At 55.0% G+C, this 21,942-nt stretch overlaps 1 protein-coding gene across 1 annotated transcript in view; it reads left to right on the top strand.

The window, feature by feature from the left end:
- SHANK3 (SH3 and multiple ankyrin repeat domains 3) overlaps positions 1-21,942 on the top strand; it is a 255,468-nt gene that overhangs the window by 182,156 nt on the left and 51,370 nt on the right. The window contains 1 exon segment of the mRNA XM_065749212.1: positions 1,631-1,706. Coding sequence (XP_065605284.1) covers positions 1,631-1,706 — 76 coding nt within the window.

Genomic DNA, 21,942 nt, shown 5'->3' on the forward strand with positions numbered 1-21,942 from the left:
AAAAGAAAAACTACGGGGCCGCCTTTAGCAGATTAGTTGGTAAGTTTTGGTGAAGTGAGTTGTGCTCTTGACTTTGCCTGTGCTGTGTGCCCTTCCTGTGAGGGGTGGGGGTGCGTGGGGGGGCACGGCCCCTGCGGGACGGAGCGCTGGGATAGCGGGTGCAGATTCCAGAGTATAAGAGTGGAAAAAAGGCTTTGAGAGCTTTAAAACAACCTTGGCAGCAAAACCCAGAGCCGTGGGGCTGGAAGCTCCCCCTGCCCAGCCCCACAGCAGAGTCCAGGTGGGTCTGGATCCCCGCAGGGATGGAGATCCCCCACCTCTCTGTGCAGGGCGCCGGGGCTCTGCCACCCCCACGGCACAGAGTTCTCCCTCACTGTCAGAGGGATCTCTCCAGGCTGCACTCTGTGCCCACTGCCCCTACAGATCCCGGCCCCCTCCTCCTCACCCAGAGCTGCGGCTGTGCCCCCCCAGGGCAGAGCAGAGGGGGGGAGCACCTCTGTGCCCTGCTTGCCACGCTCTGTGCAGTGCACCCTGGAGTCCCATCTGCCTTTTGGCCACTTTGGCTGGCTCGTGCTCAGCTGTTGGCTTCCAGGACCCCCAGGTCCTTCCCGCAGAGCTCCTTTCCAGCTGCTGTGCCTCCAGCCCGTACTGTCACAGCCCCTACTCAGTGGCAGCTGTCGTTTTGGTTTCCAAAGCAGGAAAAAGCAAATGTTTGTTTTGCCTTGGGTGCAAACTGTTGGTGTCCCAGCCCGAGAAGAAACAGAGCCTTATCCACGCCCCACTGTTGGTGCCCTCTCCTTTCCCTTCACCCCTTCTAACCGCCCTGCTCAGCAGCAACAGGCGGACTGCTGTCCTGTCACCCCGCTGCAGGCGTGGATGAGCTGGGTCAGCATCACTCAGCCATGTTCAGTGCGAGGCCTTCTGTAGGATGGTTGACATATTAACCCCGGGCCATGCAAATAAATTCACTTTTGGTAGCGTGATGCCAGTTCCTCCCGCACTGGGAAGACTCCAGGTTGTTACTCCCAGCAGGGGATGCTGGGTCCAAGCGTGGCCTCGGGAGCCCCATGCTCGGACCACGGAGCTGCTGGGGATGGTGCTGCTGTTCACATACAAGGGGTAGCAGAAGTCTTTGGGTCCCTACCTCCCCTCCCTTACGGCTTCCGTGCACCCAGAGGACCCGGTGACCCCGTGGTGGGGAGGGTGGGAGCTGTTTGCATCTCTTCTGTGGGGCCTACACCTGAATTGTCGGAGACACGCAGGATTCAAGCGGCCAAAGTGGAGAGGGGTGGAATCAGTGCTGCCCTGGGACACGGAGCACACCTTGGCTGCTTCTCCTTCTCGGCTCTGCTTCGGAGCTTTGGTGAAACGTGACGCATCGGTGCGGTGCACTGAGATCTGCAGGGTTAGGAGTGCTGCAGACAGGTCGGCTGCTCCTGGAAGCTGTTGGTGTGCACGTGGGACTGAGCACAGCTCTGCACGGCGCCGATCACACATCTGCACGCGGAGCGCTGCCTGTTTGTCACTCAGGGCTTGCATGGACGCCCCTCTGCACACACGCAGAGGAAGCAGAGGCGATGGGCAGTGCTCTTCTGACTCTCAGCCCCGCAATGTGTCTTTTCTCTCGTAGAAACCAGAGAAGACAGGACAAAGCGTCTCTTCCGACATTACACTGTGGGCTCTTACGACAATTTCACCTCGCACAGGTAAGCACCGCCGCCTGCGCTTTGTGGTTGCAGAGAGCTTCACCCTCACGGGGAGAGCACCGGCTGAGCAGGCTGGGTCACATTAACCACACGGGGAGGAGGCTTTCCTGGCTGTGTCCCAGGGGAGGAGATTGTGTCCCAGGGGAGGAAGCTTTCCTGGTTGTGTCCCAGGGGAGGAAGCTTTCCTGGTTGTGTCCCAGGGAAGGAAGCTTTCCTGGTTGTTCAGGGCAGGATGCTTCCCGTTCGTCCCAGTCAGCCCAGTTGCAGTTCGTGTTCTCTGATGAGGCCCTCCTGAATGAAGCGTGGACGCTGGGCAGGGCGGTCTGGTTCGTGTTGAGGAGTAAACGTTGAGGGCACTCCTTGGCGTGCTGTGGAAGCGGATGGAGGTGTGTTGGCTGCAGATGTAGGGGGATAGGTTTGTGCTGAAGGGGACGGATGCTGCTGTGTGCAGACTGCCATCACCGGGTGCTCTGTGCCCCTGTGACCCAGGGGCTCTGCTTCGTGGCAGTCCCATGGGACCCGTGGGGGATGCCACGCGGCGCGTGGGCAGCCGTGGCACAGCAGTGAGCACGGAGCGCGTCCCGGCAGCGCAGTGATGCTGCTGCTTTGCTCCCGCTCTCCAGCACTCCTGTGCTGAGCAGGTCTGCTGCTGGGCCCCGCAGAGTGCTGCTGCCACGGGCTGTGATGCGCCCGAGGGGCGGACGTGGGGCTGCTCTGTGGGGTACGGACCACCCGTGGGGTGCGGTGAGTTAAAAGCTATCAGCCATTGGGGTAACTGCACGGGCGTTATTGCGTGTGAAGGGGCGAGTTGTGCCGATGGATTGTGCTGTTATCCCCGAGCCGTGGAGCTCACCCACGAGGCAGTGGATGTGTGCTGATCCGCGGGGCTTCTTATCCCAGATCTGTCTCCATAGCTCTGAACATTCTTTACTCCACGTTACGGGCGTAACTTGTTTGGATTTTCAGAAATCCTGTGACATGCTTCTTCGGGGCTGTTTATATTCTTAGCTGATCATGGGACAAAAGAGAAAGTGCTGCTATGACTCAGAAAGCAGCGAAGAAAGAAAACAGAGGGGGAGGGAGGAGCAGCCGAAAGCCCCAGGAACCCCTGGGGGTCTGTGCTGGGGTCACTGTGTGTTCTGGGTCTTGAAAAGGGCAGGGAGAGGTCAACATTTGCAGGTGATTCAAAAAGACCTCTGTTAAGTGAGACAGGAGTTGATGGATGAGGTTGCATCAGGCTGGGTCAGTAACCAGAGCGGTAAATGCCCTGAGCTGCTCTCGCCCATTGAAGGCTTTTTCACTCTTCATAGAGCTCAGGAATGAAGTCCTGGCTTCACTGTGACATCCAAGTGCCTCTTCCTTAGCAGCAAGGCGTTCACAATCAAAAGCAACAAAGGAAATGTAGATCAGGAAACGCAGCTAACACTGCTGCCAGGCCAGAGCTCAGGGGAACCTTCAGCTCCATTCAGCCCTCTCAGCTCTGTGCATTTCACCCTCTCTCATCTCCATGCATTGCATCCTCTCATCTCCGTGCATTTCACCCTCTCTCATCTCCATGCATTTCACCCTCTCTCATCTCCGTGCATTTCACCCTCTCTCAGCTCCATGCATTGCATCCTCTCATCTCCGTGCATTTCACCCTCTCTCATCTCCATGCATTTCACCCTCTCTCATCTCCGTGCATTTCACCCTCTCTCAGCTCCATGCATTGCATCCTCTCGTCTCCGTGCATTTCACCCTCTCTCATCTCCATGCATTTCACCCTCTCTCATCTCCGTGCATTTCACCCTCTCTCATCTCCATGCATTTCACCCTCTCTCAGCTCCATGCATTGCATCCTCTCGTCTCCGTGCATTTCACCCTCTCTCATCTCCGTGCAGTTCAGCCTGCTCAGTCCCCTTCCCGCATCACCCAGGTGTGGTGAGATGACAGAGTCATCCTGTGTGAAGGGGCAGTGTCGTGGAGGAGGGCTCGGGGAGGGACAGCAGAAGGGATTGCTGTCCCACAAGCGAGTGCTGTGTGTCTTACAGCTCAGCTCCCAGAGGAAGAGGAGCACGCTGGGGCAGAAGGCACGGCTTGGCTTGCTCCCATCACGGCCCCATTTCTCCACAATCGGGGGGGGGAGGAGGGAGATAAATCGGGCAGCTGCCTGATTTATTCTGTCTGCCTTACACAGCGCTTGCCTTCCCCTGGTGTGGATACAGGGCTGTGCTTGGCGTGGGGCAGCGGTGCTGCTGAGTGCCGGGGGGACGCAGCTGCTGCTCCTGCTGGCCCGCGGTGCTCACGCTGTGCTGATATGAAATGAGGACCAAGTTTGTGAGGGCGCGCAAGCTCGCCGTTCACTGAAAGCACAAGTGGAGCACAGCTTTGCCGTCCAGTTAGCTGAGGCCAGGCTGCTGCTGCCTTCCTCGTGCTGCTGCTGGCCGCGGCCCCATCTGAAGCCCTGCAGTGCCGTGGGAGCTCCTTTGAGCTGCACTGTCCGTAGAGGACATCCCAGGGCCGGAGCACCGTGCTCCCACGGCGGGGCTGTGCCATGCTGGGGCTCCCAGCCTGGCTCCTGCTGAGCGAGGTCCCATGGGGCCGTGGTTTGGGGTGGCAGTGGCTTCAATAGGAGGCAGAGCGGGGTCTGTGAGGATTCGCGTGATGGCTTTGGGATCACCTTGGTCAATGGGATGCGTGGATTTTTGTCCCGTTCTTTGCAAACTCCGCTCCTCTGTGCTACTGGAGGAGAGGGGGTGGAAAAGAGTGGATGGGGAAACGTTTCTTCTCCAAAGAGCGTTCAGCGCTGGCACAGCTGCCCAGGGCACGGGGAGTCCCCATCCCCAGGGTTTGCCAGGATGTGGCACTTGGGGACACGGTCCGTGGGCACTGTGGGGTGGGTTGGGGTTGGGCTGAGTGATTTCCCTGTCCTTGCCACAGCCCGTGAGCCTTTTTATTGTACGTTCCCCCCTTGCTCCTTGAGAGAGCGACGTGGTGGGACTGCTGCCCCTCACTGCGAGCCCACCACAATTAGGCACTCGAGCCAAGGGATCCCTCTGAAGCAGAGATCAAGAAGCATCCAAGGGGCTGTGAGATCAGCACAGCATTAGCATGATTTGCAGGAGAGTGCTTATTCCATCATCTCTGACTTCACTGGAGGTCTCAGACGTGGGAGAAGATTAACATAATGACAGTGTTTGAGGAACAGCTTAAAAGTACTCGAGAAAATTACACACAAGTGACTTCAGCTTTCAGAAGAAGTCTTGGAAATAGTCACAGGTTTGAATGGGTCTCCTACGAAACAGAGCGGGGAGCAGCGTTCCCGCGGCTGAATAGGAGATCTGGGTGGGGTGGGGATGTCATTCACTCTTTTTTTTTTTTGCTTAATAAGGTAAAAAGAAAGCAGCAAATACGTGGAGGGATATATTTGAGAACATGGGAAGATAGTAGGCTGTGTACAGGAAAAAAAAGCCTTTCCTTTTGTGGACGCGGCCTCCGGGGAAGCGGCGTTTCAGAGCTCTGAGCACACTGACGACAGCGAGTGGTGGGTACGGGGTCTGCCTTGGGATGGGGAGAGCTGGCTCAGGGCACGTCCCCACTCCCATCAGTGCCCTTCTGAGGTGTAACTGCAGCTGTGGAAGGGGGAAGCAGGAGTCTGCCTGGGAGCAGGGATCTGCTGGGCTGTACTCCAGGTCCCAGGGGGCAATGAGAGCCTTCCCCAGGGCTCTGAGGATGAGGAAGGCAGCAGGAGCTCAGCGATGTAATCCGGTCTGACATAGGAACGGGGCAGGCAGGCAGCACACTCCTGGCAGAGCAAGGCGGTCGCAAAGGGAATTGACTTCCCTGATGAACCATGTTAAGGGAAGAGATTAAAGTGATTTGAAATTAACTCTATAAAATTAAGAGCCCCCGTTCTACAGGGCACAGCTGGGAAGCAAAAGAATTGGGAGCAACAGACAATTTAGGATTATTTTCTTTTATTCAGTCGTGGGGATTAATTGACTGGGAAGAGAGATTAGAACAAGTCAGTGCTCACCAGCCATCTGGATGGGCCTCCCCTTAAAGAGAGGAAAGACACGAGGGAGTCATCAGCGGGGATTTCTGCGCCCTGAAATGCTGAGGGCGGCTGAACATGTCGGTACACGGAGCTGTGCGATGACTGAGGTTGGAGGGGGGGGTCCAGCACAAGGGCAGGGTTACTTGGCTCAGGGTGCTCCGTGTCCCCCAGGTGGTGGTCCCACAGCCTCCCTGTGCCCACGTGCTCGTTTCTTGGGTGAGAAATACGGGATCTGTGCACCCCCGGTGTCTCTGGGTCCTGGCAGCGACGTATCCCCTTCATCTCTCTCCCCTCTGAACTGGACCAGCACGGCTGTCTCAACGTCAGCCATGTGTTGCAGCCTCCAGATGTTGTGATGGATTGAGTGAGCAAATCAGTAATGGAAAGGATTGGCACTGGGGAACCATTGGGAGTGCACCAGTAACTCACCATTTCTTACATCTCCTGCGCAGAGGAATGGCAGCAGTGTTTTCCCTGTACAGATTCAGATGGGGGCTTCCATTCCTTTCCTTTCTCGGAGTCCTGCTCCGGAATCACCTCTCCAGGCAGTGACAGCAGTAGCTTTTACCCCACGCTGATGGCATTTCTGCTGGGATGATGGCGTTTGTCACCTCCAGCATGTCACCGCCTGGGTCGTGTGTGCTCCAGCAGCCGGGCAATGCAGGTGACAGCAATGGCCCAGCAATGAAGTGTGCCCCTTCCCAGAGCGGGCCAAGCAGAGCACTCCTAGAGCCAAACATGGCTCTTCTTATTTCAAGGGCAAGTTGTGTGGGGTCGTGGGCAACCTGACCTGGAAACCCTGCCCACAGCATGGGAGTCGGAACGGGATGGGCTTTAAGGGCCCTTCCAACCCAACCATCCTACAGTTCTGTGGTCTTTAAGGACTGTTCCAACCCAACCATTCTATGGCTCTATGATCTGCAAGGTCCTCCCAACCCAACCATTCTATAGCTCTATGATCTGCAAGGTCCTCCCAACCCAACCATTCTATAGCTCTATGATCTGCAAGGTCCTCCCAACCCAACCATTCCATGTTTCTGTGATCTGTAAGGTCCTCCCAACCCAACCATCCTATAGCTCTATGATCCGTAAGGTCCTCCCAACCCAACCATTCCATGTTTCTGTGATCTGCAAGGTCCTCCCAACCCAACCATTCCATGTTTCTGTGATCTGTAAGGTCCTCCCAACCCAACCACTCTATAGCTCTATGATCTGCAAGGTCCTCCCAACCCAACCTCTCTATAGCTCTATGATCTGCAAGGTCCTCCCAACCCAACCATTCTATAGCTCTATGATCTGCAAGGTCCTCCCAACCCAACCATTCTATAGCTCTATGATCTGCAAGGTCCTCCCAGCCCAACCATTCTATAGCTCTATGATCTGCAAGGTCCTCCCAACCCAACCATTCTATAACTCTGTGATCTGCAAGGTCCTCCCAACCCAACCATTCCATGTTTCTGTGATCTGTAAGGTCCTCCCAGCCCAACCATTCCATGTTTCTGTGATCTGTAAGGTCCTCCCAGCCCAACCATTCCATGTTTCTGTGATCTGTAAGGTCCTCCCAGCCCAACCATTCCATGTTTCTGTGATCTGTAAGGTCCTCCCAGCCCAACCATTCCATGTTTCTGTGATCTGTAAGGTCCTCCCAACCCAACCATTCCATGTTTCTGTGATCTGTAAGGTCCTCCCAACCCAACCGTTGTAGGATTCTGTCGGCTGCAGTGCCACATAAGACAGTTACCAACGTGTGCCATGCATTGCGCAGGTGGAACCGTCCCAATTCTGTGTTGTCACCTAGGAGGCCGGCAGCAGGCAGGGAATCGAGTGTTGCATCACTTTCCTCTGTCATTCTCTCCAGCTGTGGCTAATTAGCAAGCTAACGGCCAATTAGCAAGCCAGCTCAGGAAGGAGGCTGAGAGGGACGGGGCAGTCGCTTTACAGAGCACTCATGCAGATGTATCGTGCAGAAGGTGCTCAGAGCTTAGAAACTACGAGGGGGAATGGGTGCGTGACAGCCTTGTCGTGCACCCCGAGCACTGGGCAGCACGTGTCCGCAGGGCTGGAAGGGAATGGGCTCTTCTAGCAGCGAGCCCATCTCGTTGGAAAGAGGCAGTTTGTGCTGGGCTGGTGCAGCGTGCATTTCTATAGCAACGAGAAGTGCAGAGGGAGACAATCAAACCCCTTCTCGAAAAGCTTCTCTGTCGTTCCACTTGTCAAATGAACGTGCCGTCAGAATTGTCTTGGGAGATCTTCTGGGGGAGCAGTCACTTTTTTATAGGTTCATAGGTTCATAAGGTTGGAAAGGAGCTACAAGATCATCTAGTCCAACCATCCTCCTATCGCCATCCCTACCCAACTACTCAATCCAATCCCTCAGCACCTCATCTAAACGCTTCTTGAACAGCGCTAGGGACGGTGCCTCACCCACCTCCCTAGGCAAACCTAGGGTTAGGGTTTTAAAAACCTAAGTTTTTAGGGTTAGGGTTTTTAAAACTCCCTAGGTTAGGGTTTTAAGCACTCGCCTCACTCACAGAGAGCTTTAGGACGTGGGATAGTAAAAAAAAAGTGGACTCCCACAACCCTGTGGCTTTTCCCCAGTCAGACACTGAGCCTGGAGCTCGTACAGGGCTGCTCAGCTCGATCAGAAGCGTACGACGTGGAGTCGTGGCATTGGTGGCTGATACGAGGCTTCGTGAGCTCTCTGTCAGCAGCAGGAGCAGGAAAGGGTGTGAGGAATTGGTGAGAGCCGAGGGGGAGCTGGTAAGAACGGTGCCCAAGCACAGCAGCTCCAGCTTTCAGAGCTGCTCCTTCCTGGGAGTTAAAGGAGCGTTGGATCCTTCTGCTAAAACCCATTCAAAAAAGAGGGGAAAAAAAAAGAAGAAAATCAGGGAAGCTAGTTTGGAAAGCACCTGCAGCTGCAGTAAACCCACCTGGAGCGGAGCTGGATCAGGTCCGGAGGTGAGCAGAGGGGCAGCCAGAGCTCAGAGCAGGTTGCGTGCAAAGGAAGGTTGCGTGGCCCGGGGCTTGTCAGCCCGGGAGGAGGAGCCTGGGGAAGATCTACCGAAGTTAGAGCCATGTGTGGGCAAGGAGAAGGTGACTCTGGAACAATAGGTATTTCTCTGTACAAAGGGATGAGGTGGCACTCGGTGGAATTATCAAGCAGAGAGATTAAAATAAAACAGAGCACTTTGTCACTCTGCAGGTGGATTTATTCGTGCTGCGTGATGTGGAGGCCAAAAATACAGTACGCGTTCGGGAAGGGAGCACAGAATGAGTGGGGAGTAAGCTGGTGACCAAGAAACACCGTGACCCATCCAGGGCTTGGCACGGTGGTCACAGCTTTCAGGAGCAGAGAAGGGGTCCCAGGAGTCTACCCCTTGGGGTCTTCTTCCTCTGCTGTTGGTTCCTTTGTTCATATACAGGCATGGGTGTCACCGAGCCCTGGTTTTGTTCCCGGTGCAGCTGCTGGGGGAGGAGCAGAGGTCCCTTCCTGCCCCACAGCTCAGGGGTTCTGGCTCTGGGCTCCTGCAGTGCCCGAGCTGCTGCCTGCTGGCTTACAAAAGGCTGCGGGGGGGAAGGAGTCCGTCTCTGTGTGTTAATAGGACTAATTAAGGAAAATAATCAGAGTGCATAGAGGGTACGCTGGTATTCCTTCGTGCCAGGGGGAAGGATGCAATAAGGGACAACGTGTTGGAGTCTTTTCATTTCTTCTCCTCCACCTCCAGAAGGAGAGGGCCGTCTCTCTGAAGCTGTGCCGCTCGGCTGCGTCCCTCCCACAGCGCAGTTCTTTGGTCTTTGAAGACTTCGTGTTCGTGTCATTTGGCGTCTCGGAGTGAAGTGTGTTTTCGGTAGCACTGTGCTTGGCTTGATGGTTCTGTGCCACGTGTTGCACGAGGAGAGGAGAGGCTTTGTCATCGGGCAGCGGTGGAGCAGTGCACGGCGTGTCTCTGCAGTCAGACCCGTCTCTGTCACAGTGTGCAGGCTGCAGTTAATTGCCACCTGAAACGTGCCAAACGAGTACAGTGAATCGCGAGACAGAAGGAGCTCCAGGGGACAGGCACACGTGGGGACGACAGGCGCACGTGGGAACGTGCGCTGCGCTGCTTGCTTGGGGTGAACGGACCTCGCGGGGATTCGTATGGTGCAGCGGTTTGGGGTTTGTGATGGAAGCACTGTTGGTAATGCACTGATGTGTGTCGGGTGCTGCAGAGCAGTGCTGCACCCAGTGGATATTCCGGTGCACTGTGCATCTGATGCCAGATCCCTCCCTCAGATGGCAGGACGCGTCCCTCACAGCGATGCCGTCTCCCTCCTGCACACCAAGGCTTGCTGCTGCCTCGGGGTGCCTGGCAGCTGGGAGTCATCGGTGTCACTGCTGCGGGTATTGACTCGGACACCTGAACAGGGAGAGGGACCCGCAGCACCACTTCAGCTTCCCAGAGCATCATCCTCCCCTTCTCTGGGCAAGAATATCCACTTAATGAGGGACAGAAGACACTGCAGTGCCCTCGGTGAGTCGCTGCCAGTCCTGCACGTTTGTAGGCAGGGTAAGAATCCCGAATCTTGGCAGTAGAAGCACTTGCTTGAAAACGCGTAGATGCGGTTCGGCAGGGAGAAATGCAAATCAGCACCCCTGCAAAAAAGTGATCAGCTGTGCAAACGTGGGATGGTGAAGTGCTGGGGATAGAGCAGTTGTGCAGGAAAGACGTGGAAGTGATGGCAGTCTTAAGCTGAGCGACCGTCAGCAATATCAAAATGGGGTCAAACCTGAAGGTGCTGGGACGTCCAAACAGAGGTCCAGCAGGCGTTTAAAATGAACGTTCTCCTTAGCTGAGCACTGTAAGCTGGAAGGTGGGACGCTGTGCTGAGCGCTGAGCATCAGTCCTCAGGTCCATCATTTTGGCTGCAGAGGTGGCAGTGAACTGCCCCGCGCCTTTCTGAGTGGGACGAGAAGTTGTCAGCAGCAGTCACGGCAAAATTCAGCTGGCCAAAGAGTGGCACAGCACCAGTGATCAGCAAGGCCTTTGACACGGTCTCCCACAGTATTCTCCTAAGGAAACTGGCAGCCCGTGGTGTGGACAGGTTCACTCTTCTCTGGGTGGAGAACTGGCTGGAGGGCCGTGCCCAGAGGGTAGTGGTTAATGGAGTTAAGTCCAGCTGGCGTCCTGTTACGAGTGGTGTCCCCCAAGGGTCAGTTTTGGGGCCCATCTTATTTAATATCTTTATTGATGACCTAGACGAGGGAATTGAGTGTACCCTCAGTAAGTTTGCAGATGACACAAAGCTGGGAGGATGTGTCAAACTGCCTGAGGGTAGGGAGGCCCTTCAGAGGGATCTGGATAGGCTGAACAGCTGGGCTGAGCAAAATGGGATGAGGTTCAATAAGGCCAAGTGCCGGGTGCTGCACTTTGGCCACAATAACCCCATGCAATGCTATAGGCTTGGGGCAGAATGGCTTGAAGAATGGAGAGAGGAAAAGGACCTGGGGGTGTTGGTTGATGCTCGGCTCAACATGAGCCGGCAGTGTGCCCAGGTGGCCAAGAAGGCCAACAGCATCCTGGCCTGTATTAGAAATAGTGCAGCCAGCAGGAGCAGGGAGGTGATCATCCCCCTGTACTCAGCTCTGGTACGGCCGCACCTCGAGTACTGTGTTCAGTTTTGGGCCCCTCACTACAAGAAGGACATTGAGGCCCTGGAGCGTGTTCAGAGAAGGGCAACAAAACTGGGGAGGGGCCTGGAGCACAAGTCTTATGAGGAGCGGCTGAGGGAGCTGGGATTGTTCAGTCTGGAGAAGAGGAGGCTCAGAGGAGACCTTATTGCACTCTACCACTTCCTGAAGGGGGGTTGTGGTGAGGAGGGGGTGGGCCTCTTCTCCCTGATAAATAACGACAGGACGAGAGGGAATGGCCACAAGTTGCACCGGGGAAGATTTAGATTAGACCTGAGGAAGCATTTCTTTTCTGAAAGAGTGGTCAGGCACTGGAATGGCCTGCCTAGGGAGGTGGGTGAGGCACCATCCCTAGTGCTGTTCAAGAAGCGTTTAGATGAGGTGCTGAGGGATTGGATTTAGTAGTTGGGTAGGGATAGTGACAGGAGGATGGTTGGACTAGATGATCTTGTAGCTCCTTTCCAACCTTATGAACCTATGAACCAGTGATGTTTGCCTGGTGATGGAGAAGTCTCCCATTGGTAAATAAAGGACATCTAAGGCTGAGTGGAGTGTTTGGGCGCAGTCAGCTCTGCGCGTGGAGCTCCGTGGAGCCGCGTGCAGGTTGAGGTCCGTGTGGTTCTGCTGGCACTGCAGTGCAGTGCTGCAGGAGCTGCTCGCGGTGTCACAGGGAAACACAGGTCCTTCTTCAGCGCGACCACCTGGAAGGGATCCGTGCTTCTTTGCAGGGAGCAATTGAGGACAAACGCTGCAGAAGGATGCCCATATTTCTGCTGTCGTTACCTGGGGTAGGCGGGACTGGGAAAGATGCTGCAGAGTATCTTCTCTGTGGGTTTTAGTGGATTTTTCTTTTGGTTAGAGGCTTCTGGTTCTCGTTCTTCTGGAGAAAAGGTAATCAGGTCATCACAAACAAACGGAATTTTTACAAAACCGTGCCAAACGTGCCTTCCTCCGGCACTCCTTCAACTCACAGCAGTTCAATTAAATAAGCAAAAATTACCATAAAATGTTTTCTGTTTTGATAAAATAGGAGCGAGAAGGAGCGATTAGGTTTAATTTGGCTTCCTGCGTGCAGCAGCCTGCTACATCTCACCTGGCTGCTGTGTTTGCCTACCGGGCGCTCTGGTGGACTCGCACGTGAGCGTGCTGCCAGGATGCGACCGTTGGTCAGCTCCAGGGCTCTCCTGCTGGTGGGAGCCCCGCAGGTCCAGGTTTGGGCAGATCATACAATCACTGAACCACCAGGGCTGGAAAAGACCTCCAAGTCTTTTGGAGACCCTCCAGTCCAACCGTCCACCCCCCACCAATTGTTCTCACTGAACCACGTTCCTCAACGCAACGTCTCAACGTTCCTTGAACGCCTCCAGGGTCGGTGTCCCCACCACCTCCCTGTGCAGCCCATCCCAGCACTCAGCACTCTTTTCATAACGTCCAGCCCCAATCTCTCCTGGCACAACTTGAGGCCGTTCCCTCTGATGCTGTCGCAGTTACGCGAGAGAAGAGTGCGACCCCCAGCTCAGCACCGCCTCCTTCAGGTCGTTGTAGGGAGCAATGAGGTCTCCCCTGAGAGACCCGGCACTTGGTCGTGTTGAGCCTCATCCCGTTGGCTTCAGCCCAGCGATCCCTGTCCCGATCCCTCTGTAGGGCCTCGCTGCCCCCAGGCAGATGGACACCTCCAGCCCACGTGGGGTCACCTGCCAACGGACTGAGGGTGCGCTCGGTGCCCTCGTCCACGTCATCAGTACCGATACTGAAGAGCACCGACCCCTGGGGCACACCACTGGTGACAGCGGGATGTAACCCCGTTCACCACCACTCTCTGGGCCCTCCAGCCAGAGACAGGGTGTACCCAGCACAGGGGGTACCTGTCCACGCCACAGGCTGCCCTGTGGTGACAATGGCATGAGAACCCCTGCATCTACGGGGCCTAAGCTGGGAGGTTATGTCTTCCCCACATTCTTCAAATAATTGTTGGACTAGAAGCGTTCAGGCATCTTTGTACAGCCGCAGGGAACTGCTCTGCCCCATCTGCTGTCCCTCATCCTGCTCCAACGAGTCTTGCTTTCACCATTCCCTGGAGCAGCGTCCAGAAAGGAGAGAAGGTCGGGGGGTGGTGAGCATTGTAGATTTCAAGACCAGAAGCAGTCACAGTTTCCAACGAGCCTGGTCCGCTCCTGTACACGAATTGGAGACACTCCATGAAAATGTCATCTCTGTGCTGTCAACGAAGAGCCCCAAGCCAGAGCTCGCCACTTTCTTGCCATGGCCTTCCATTTGTTTGCCTGTTCTGGTGGAAATTCAGCGTTGTTTCAAGGTTGAATTTCAGTGCTTTTGAGTCACACCTTCCAATCCAATCTTTTTTTTCCCAGTGTTGTTTGGAAACACTAAAATACCGAAAGTATTTTTCTCTGTGCTCAGGACAGTGATCTGCATGCCTCTTGACCTTCACTTTGGTAGGAAGAAATTGTGCTGAATTTCACACTGTAGGGCTTGTTTTCCAGCTTCTGTGTTTCTTCCTTGCATTGCCTTGTGACCTCAAACGTTTCCATGTTGGTCTTTGTGTGCTTAATACAATGAATAATGCCAAATAGTACTGTAGCCAGTTTTACAGACGGTAGAGTTAGAACGATTATTGTGATGGAAAGAGACAATCAGAATAAAAGGAAAAAATGCTCACCTGTGTCCTAGGCTCACGATAGGAAACTCCAAAGGAGCGATGTCCAGAAAGAGATCCTTCCCCCGTGGTGGTCTCAAATGGAGTCTGGGAGAGATGCAGTCAGGCCCCGCCCCTTCCGGTCACACAGGTGCACTGCCTTCACCTGTGCTCCATGGCTGACTCAGTGCTCACCTCAGGTGATCCAGCAGTGGCTCAGCAGTTCCCATACAGTCCCATACAGACACCAGCAGCAGTGCTGGGTAGTGCCTCACCCACGTGTTTCTGAGGGAAGAGTGCTTTCCGCCTCTATTATGCGGCAGTGATTAAGTCCAAGATTGCCTTTCTTCACTTGGCTGTGGTGAGTTCCCGTTGTGGCAGTGTTCTCTTTCTCCAGGTGCTGCTTGCCAAGAATGTCTCCTATCCTAAAAACAGAGCCTGTGGGCTTGATGCTTTGGATTTACCTGCATTAATGTCCTTTCTTGTCCTGATACTTTAACACCACAATGCAGATCGTTCTGTTAATCACTTCTGTCCCGTGGCACCATTCTTTCTATCCTCCTTTGTAGGTTTTCCTGTTGGGGTTTTATGTTCCAATGTGCAAGCCAAGCAAGACTTGTAAGAGTCTGACCAGTCTCTACAATGACTCAGGATGTCCCCTAACATCCGTGCTCAGCCCTGGGACTCGTGTGGCCCTGTAGAGGGGGGGGGTACAGCTGTACGGGCGCAGGGTTGAACAGCTCTGGTGCAGAGCAGTGCTGCAGTGTGGACTGGGACTGGTCTGTGTGTCCCTGCTGGTGTCTGCATGCTCGTGGTTGTGGCTTTTGACCTGTTGGTGAGTGCACTTCTAGCACACTCATGTTTCCTATTAGCAAATTGCAGTTAATTTGTGCGATGGTGTCAAACCTTGAAAGCACGGTGAGCAGACTCTTATTGTTGCTGTCATCGGTTATGTTGGAATCTTGATGAGGTGCTGACACGATCTGTTCTCTCAGTAACAACACCAAAACGGTTTCCTTTCCATCTTCCAGATAAAGCATTTTGTTAATGTACTTAGGATTGGTGTCAGGCTGATAGTTTATAGTTCCTGTGTCATCCCTGGCACTCCTTCAGGGCTCTGGACTTTCCCAAGTTTCCAGAATTTCTTGAATATTGACATTTGCTTCTGAGGTGGCTCCTTAGCTGACTCCTTGAATGCTCTTCAGCATAAAGCATTCTGGCTCTGAATATGAGGATGTGTTACTTCAGCGGGCACTGCTTCACGCTCTCCATGGCGGTGACCACTTTTCCACATCTATCATTCTCGTAGATATTGACAGTGGCCAACTTTGTTCCAAATTCAGCACCGAAGTGCCTACAGTACACCTCTGACTTCCCTACATTGTGGTTCACATCTCATCACCCATCTCAGTGCTGGTCTTGGGCCACAGTTAACTCGTGGGCCACCTCTTTTTGCAGTAGAGATGCTGTAGGAAGTGCTGTATGTGCTGAAGTAGTAGCTGGCACGTGCTACAAATTGCAAGTGAAGAGGGTAACTTCAGCCACACAGAACCCATGGAAAAGAGCTCTGAGACGCCAAGTCCAACCCCAACCCACCCCACCGTGCCCACTGACCGTGTCCCCAAGTGCCACCCCCACGGACGGGGACTCCCCACTGCCCTGGGCAGCTGTGCCAGTGCTGAGCGCTCTTTGGAGCACAGATTGCTCCCCATCTCCAGGCTGACCCTCCGTCAGCCCATCCCCTGTCATCCTACCAAGCTTCCCTTGTACTCAAAGTGAGCACTATTTCTCGTACAGGATTGTTTGCTGATTTGTTTTAAGCCGCTTTTTGGGAAGCACTTGCCAAGGTTTTCTTTACACCGTTGGTGTCCTGAAGACCTAAGTGCAGGCCATGCTCATAGCTCGTGGTGTTGTCTTTTCTTGGGTTGCATTCATGGAGATGGATCGACTGGAACTCTTCCACTAAAGGAGCTCATGGCTTGTGCTGAGGTTTCAGAGAGGGGTAAATAAAATCGGGATATATCAGTTGGGAATACGCACTGTGAGAAGGAGAACACGGTGGAGGTCATCGTTGAGATATCGATCACCACTGAACAGAGGCCTGCGTGGTGAGAACCTGTGGCCTGCTCTTCACAGGGCGCTGTCCTCCATGGGAGCACTCTGATGAATGTCATCTTCCACGAGCTCAGTGTCAGGGCTCAGCCCCTCACCACGAGGCCTGGCCCACTTCTGGGCCCCCTGCCCCACTGCTCGGGGCGTACATCTGCCGGGCTCTGCCAGCACAACGTTGGGTCCTCGCCACGTGCCTTGAACTGAACCCAACTCACGCAGCGTTGGACGTGCTGACCTCAGCTGAGGGGATCTGAAAGTAGCTCCTTGGCCCATCTTCTGGAGGGGATGCTGAGGAAGAGATTGATTCCAGAGGAATTATTAGCGCTGGTTCTGGCACTTCACACCGAGGCCAAACAGCGCTTCAGGAGGGCAAAGGAAATTCAATCACCAAATGGGAAGCTGGATGCTTCGCTCAGAGCTGCTGTTTAATAACAGCTCCCATTGGTATTCTGGAAGAGCTGATTTCTCCTTCATGAAATTAAATATCGTGCTTTCCCTAGTGGATGTCGTAGGTCTTGTGGCAAGGAGAGATTGAGCCTGAGGCCCTGGGGGCCGCTGTCCCGACTGCGTGAAGGGTGAACTGCTGGAGTGACCCCAGATGGTGGGATTCCTTCTACAGGGGAAATGTGTGCAGCAGAGCCCTGCAGTGCTGAGCAGCCTGGGGGAGGATGTCTTGGTGCTCTGCCCATCAGTGCCGCTCTGGGGCCGTGAGCAGGATACACCAGCAGATGTGTGTCAGAGGCATTTCTCCGTGCAGCAGCACGCGCCGCAGCCCGTCCCCAGGGTGGTGTGGTCCCAGAGCTTCGGGAAGGCACAGGAAGGCACAGGATGCACAGCGTGCACAGAGGGAGTGCTGGGAGCCTCCTTGTGCAGTGCTGGTGCAACCAACACGTGCTTTGAGCGAGCACAATCAGCCCCGAGGATATGCTGTCCGTCTCCAGAACTGCACTGGTCGTGTTTCCATCTAGAAATAATGAGTTAACTCGTGTCTGAATGCTGATTATCCCCTCGCATAATTATGAGTTTCAGATTTGTAAGTGATGCTGCAGAGGAAAAAAGACCTTTGCTTTGCACCACAGCCCCTCTATCCCCACCAAGGGGAGCCCCCAGCGATGTTTTTAAGGCACAGAGGCGGCGTGGGGTGTGAGCAGCACCTCGGGGCTCACCAGCACAGCACGTGGGCACGGGGGCTGTGCAGAGCTACGCAGGTGAGTTGCATCTGTTTGAGGCAGGAAGGACGTACCAACAGATCACTGTGCCTTTGAGAACTGTTTCGTGGGGGTGTGAATTGCTGCTGGAAATGCAGGGCAGGAGGGAAGCGAGCCATACACTGGTCCCCCTTCCTCCACGTGCCGTGCAGTGCTGCTCCCAGGCAGCCGGGGCTGCTGAGATGCTGCTGCTGGGGATGTCTGTGAGGGCGATTTTCCCTTATTGCTTGTCTTGCTAAAGATGCTGATTAACTTCCAGGCCTGTGATTACTTGGAACACTTAACCTTAGTTTTCCATTTGCTTTCTTTAAGTCTCTGCTGCGTTTTTCTCTCTTTCCTGTCCTTCCAGGAGGAGCTGTCAGGGCTGCTGTACATTTGATGTGTGCACACGTGCTCCCAGAGTGCAGATATTAATTATCAAGGTGCTTCCATTCCTGTTAACTGCCTGCGGGGTTCTCTTGATGTGATTTTCTTAACGGGTTATCTCTGCAGTTCTGTATTCCCTTCCCTGTTGTTTAAATCGATGTGGGCAAATCCATAGCACAGGAGCTCAAGATGTCAAAAGCACTGTGTCTGCGGGAAGGGGATGTCTTTTTTTCACTTCGCTGTCCCCCAGTGCTGGGAGGCACCTCTGACACGTGGCTGCTGTGCCGTGAGCTGTGTGGGGTCATGCAGAGGGGGACTGAGAGTGAAATGAGCTTAGGGCCAACCCGTGATTGTGTTGGCTCAGTGTCTGCCGAGCTGCCGCACTCCTGCGGCTGCTGCCTTGTGAGTGGTCAGCTTTCCTTGGTGTAAGGGTAACACAGTGAGTAATACCAAATGGTATTGTAGCCAAGGTATCGTATGGGTGGTATGGTGAGACAGATCATTGTGATGGAAAAGAGACAATAAAAACAAAAGGAAAAAACGCTCACCTGTGTTTTAGGCTCATGATAGGAAACTCCAAAGGAGCAGAAAGTGATCCTCCCCCAGTGGTGGTCTTAAATGGGGCCTGGGAGGGATGCAGCCAGGCCCCGCCCCTTCCGGTCACACAGGTGCACTGCCTTCACCTGTGCTCCATGGCTGACTCAGTGCTCGCCTCAGGTGATCCAGCAGTGGTTCAGGCCGTGATCCACAGTTCCCATACACGTGGTTTAGATGGTTGGAGAAATGCAAAGTTTCGGATCTGTACACGTCCACGTGCTTCCTCGAGCAGAAGCTGTGCCTGGCAGCGATTTGTCCCCGTTTAGTTTTGCAGCAGATCGTTACTTTCTTCCCAGACAATCCTTACCACGACGTTTCATGCTTGTGTCATGGTCACATTGGCCTTTTCATCTCCTGAAGACTGCTTGTAAGCTTAATGCTGTGACAAACAGCCTGCTTAGCAGCCCGCGAAGCCGGGTAAGCACATTATGTATGCGCCGCATTGATTTCCCATTCAAGCCATCAGCTGTGCACAAGGCTCTGCACAAAATCAGGGAGGGCTGCTCCCGAGTGGAGGGGCTTTGGCTGACGTTGGTGCTGGGTGGGGGTGTGCTGGGCTCTGGGGAACGAGCCCTGTCCTGGGCAAGTCCTCTGGCTTGCTTCTTCAGGTGGGTGCTGCTGTTCAGAGCTGGGCCTGGGGTGCCCCTCTGCAGTACATGTCGTCGGAGGGCTGTGGTGTAGCGGGCGTGGTGGGGTGGGCTGATGGTTGGACTTGGTAACTATAGTGCTCTTTTCCAACCTTAATCCTCTAGAGTTTTCCTGAGAGCTTTTCTTATGGGTAGGAGCACACCTGGGGCTCTGGACAGTGTGTTACTGTGAGCACAGATTTAGGAGTAACACACACGTTTCCGGAGCAGCTTCCTGCAGGAGAGCCTTGCGTTTTGTCTGTGTGTGTGTGACGGTAAGGGAGCTTGGGGAGGAAGGAGGAGGTGGGGATTATTTACCAACGCTCAGCAGCGCACGGAAGAGTGGCTCACGCCAGGCAGGGACAGCCTGGATGATTCAGCCCCAGATGGTTCTGTTCGTGTGCTCGGGAAGGTGCTCCCCACCAGCAGCCGGGCTCGGAGCAAAGGAGCACCTTGCATTAGGTGTTCACAACATCAGCACCGTGCAGACAGGGCGCTCGCAACGCCGTGGCTGTGCCTCACGTCCCCAGGAGCAGCTGACCCACAGCAGGCAGCAGTGCCCTGCTCTGCACGCCGTGTCGCCCGTTAGAAACCTGCTGCGACCGCAGAATGTGAAATCAGCGGAGTGTGAGGTCCAACAAAGAGGTTCTGTTTCTGTTCGCGTTTCAAACGGAGATGACACAGTATATCGAGAGCGCCCGAGCCCCTTAGCTTGGGGTTATTCTTAATTACAGCTAAGAGTTAATGGTAATTATTACAAGGGAAATATGTCAGACCCGAGGGAAGCAGCCGCCGCGTTAGAATGAGAATTGTGCAGGCTGTTGGATGCTGTGAGCGCAGCGTGGAAGTGGGGAGTGCTGAGTGTGGTGCTCTCACTGAGGCTGCAGTGTGGTGCTCACACCGGCCGGCCTTTCCCATCGCTGAAAAGGGCCAAGTGCTTTTGGGCAGCGGTCTCCTTCAGTGCTGCGAGCCACGCTGAGTCGGCAGTAGATGTGGGAGTTGGTCCTCGTGTGGCACTGCCCCTTCCCTGAGCTGTGGAGCGGAGCCGGGCTCCGTGCGGCCCCCGATGGGGACAGCGTCCCACTGCCCCCCAAGGGAACCCGGTGTGACTGAAGAGAGAGCTTCAGCCGGGCAACCACGGCCTGAAAAGCATCATTCATGTGTCTTCCCATCCTGCGGCGATAAGTCATTCATGAGGAAGGCAGGAGCTCTTAGTTAAGCTCATGATGGACGTCTCAGTCCGTAGGGACTGCACGGCTTGTGCTTGGAGCAGCTGCAGGGGCCGTGGGTCCGGGTGTGCTCACCTCCTCCAATCCTCTGGGTTGGAAAAAACCTTTGAGATCACGGAGTCCGACCATCAGCCTGATCTGTCATGCTCACCTTAGCACCACGTGCACACATCGTCCCCTCAGTACCTGCAGGGAGGGGACCCCACCACCTCCCCGTGCAGCCTGACCGCCTGTCCATGGAGGATTTCTTCCCCATAGCCAATCTAAACCTCTCCTTTGCAACTTGAGGCTGTTTCCTCGCATCCCATCACTTCCAGCCTGAGAAAAGGAGACTGACACCTCGTTAATACCTTTCTCGCAGTGGAGGAGAGCCGTGAGGTCTCCCTTCAGGCCCCTTTCCTCCAGGCTAAGTAGCCCCGTCCCCCTCAGCCGCTCCTCGTAATCTCAGTTCCCATTCCCTCCAGCAGCTTTGTAGTTTTGCTCTGAACAAGTTCCAGCAACTCAGCGTTGATTCCTGTAGTGAGGGGCCGGTGCTGAGCACAGCACTGAGCCGTGGCCCCAGCAGTGCCATACAGAGGGATGCTCAGCTCCTGCTCCTGCTGCCCGCACTGCTGTTACCGGCCAGGACACCGTTGGCCTCCTTGGCCACCCCGTGCTGCGTGGGGTTGGCACGATCCAAGTGCAGCACGTGTCGCTTGGTCTTGTTGGGTGACACGAGATCGGTCTCTGCCCATCGATCCGTCCCATCCACATCCCTCTGCAGACCTTGGTAGGCTCGGTGTCCCTCCAGCAGCCAAGCTGAGCTGTGCTCACGATGACTCCGATCCTGAGCACCCAGCGAGCTGTGCACCTCCTCAAGCCGCGAGCATCCAGGGCAGAGCTGGGAAACGGTGTCAGAACCTTCACTCAGCCCTCTCAGACGCCATCCACGGCCTTCCCCTCTTCTGCTGCACAGGTTCCTGTTGCAGGTGTCGTGGAAGGGCCGTTTCGGCAGCCCAGGAAGGAGCTCTGCCCTTCTGCTGAAGCTGGGCGCCCTGTCCAGAGACACACAGCTGGAGTGGAGACCTGGGGATTTCCTATAGTGACAGAAGAAGCGGCTGCAAGGTGGGCAGAGCCACTCATGGCCTCACGGAGACATTTCAAAGGTCTCCTCTGACTCATTTCCCTGAGCTGATGCTGCAGGAGGGGCCATCCCTGCGAATTGCCAGCACAGCACGGCGTCAGCTGCAGCGTGAGATGCTGCACACGTGGCTCCTGGGGACATCAGATCGTTGCTATTGAGCTCCTCGGGAATTAGCAGTAAATTGGCCAAACAGCAAGTTGCAGGAAGACACCTGGTAGCAGGAAAAACTGGAGCAGTGCTGCAGGACTGGGCCGAGCGGGCGGCTCGAGCTGTCACAGTGCCTTACTGGGCAGCACCAACACCGAGGGCTGGAAAGTCAGCCCAGACTGAGCTCGTTGGTCAAGTGTGTCGAGAAAGCGTGACATCGGGCGACCTGGGGTTGTGCTGCTGCTCTCCAGAGCTTTCTTCTCATCCATATGGTCAGCGTGGTCAGCTCCAGAAGGAGCTGGGCATCCCCGCAGCATCCCCACAACATCCCCCCAGCATCCCCCCAACGTCCCCTACAACATCCCCACAACATCCCCACAGCATCCCCACAACATCCCCACAGCATCCCCGCAGCATCCCCACAACATCCCCACAGCATCCCCCCAGCGTCCCCCAACATCCCCCCAACGT

The sequence above is a fragment of the Cyrtonyx montezumae genome, unplaced genomic scaffold, assembly GCF_038088225.1.
Source record: "Cyrtonyx montezumae isolate F1298 unplaced genomic scaffold, pur_monq_1.0 scaffold_59, whole genome shotgun sequence".
Taxonomy (NCBI): Eukaryota; Metazoa; Chordata; class Aves; order Galliformes; family Odontophoridae; genus Cyrtonyx; species Cyrtonyx montezumae.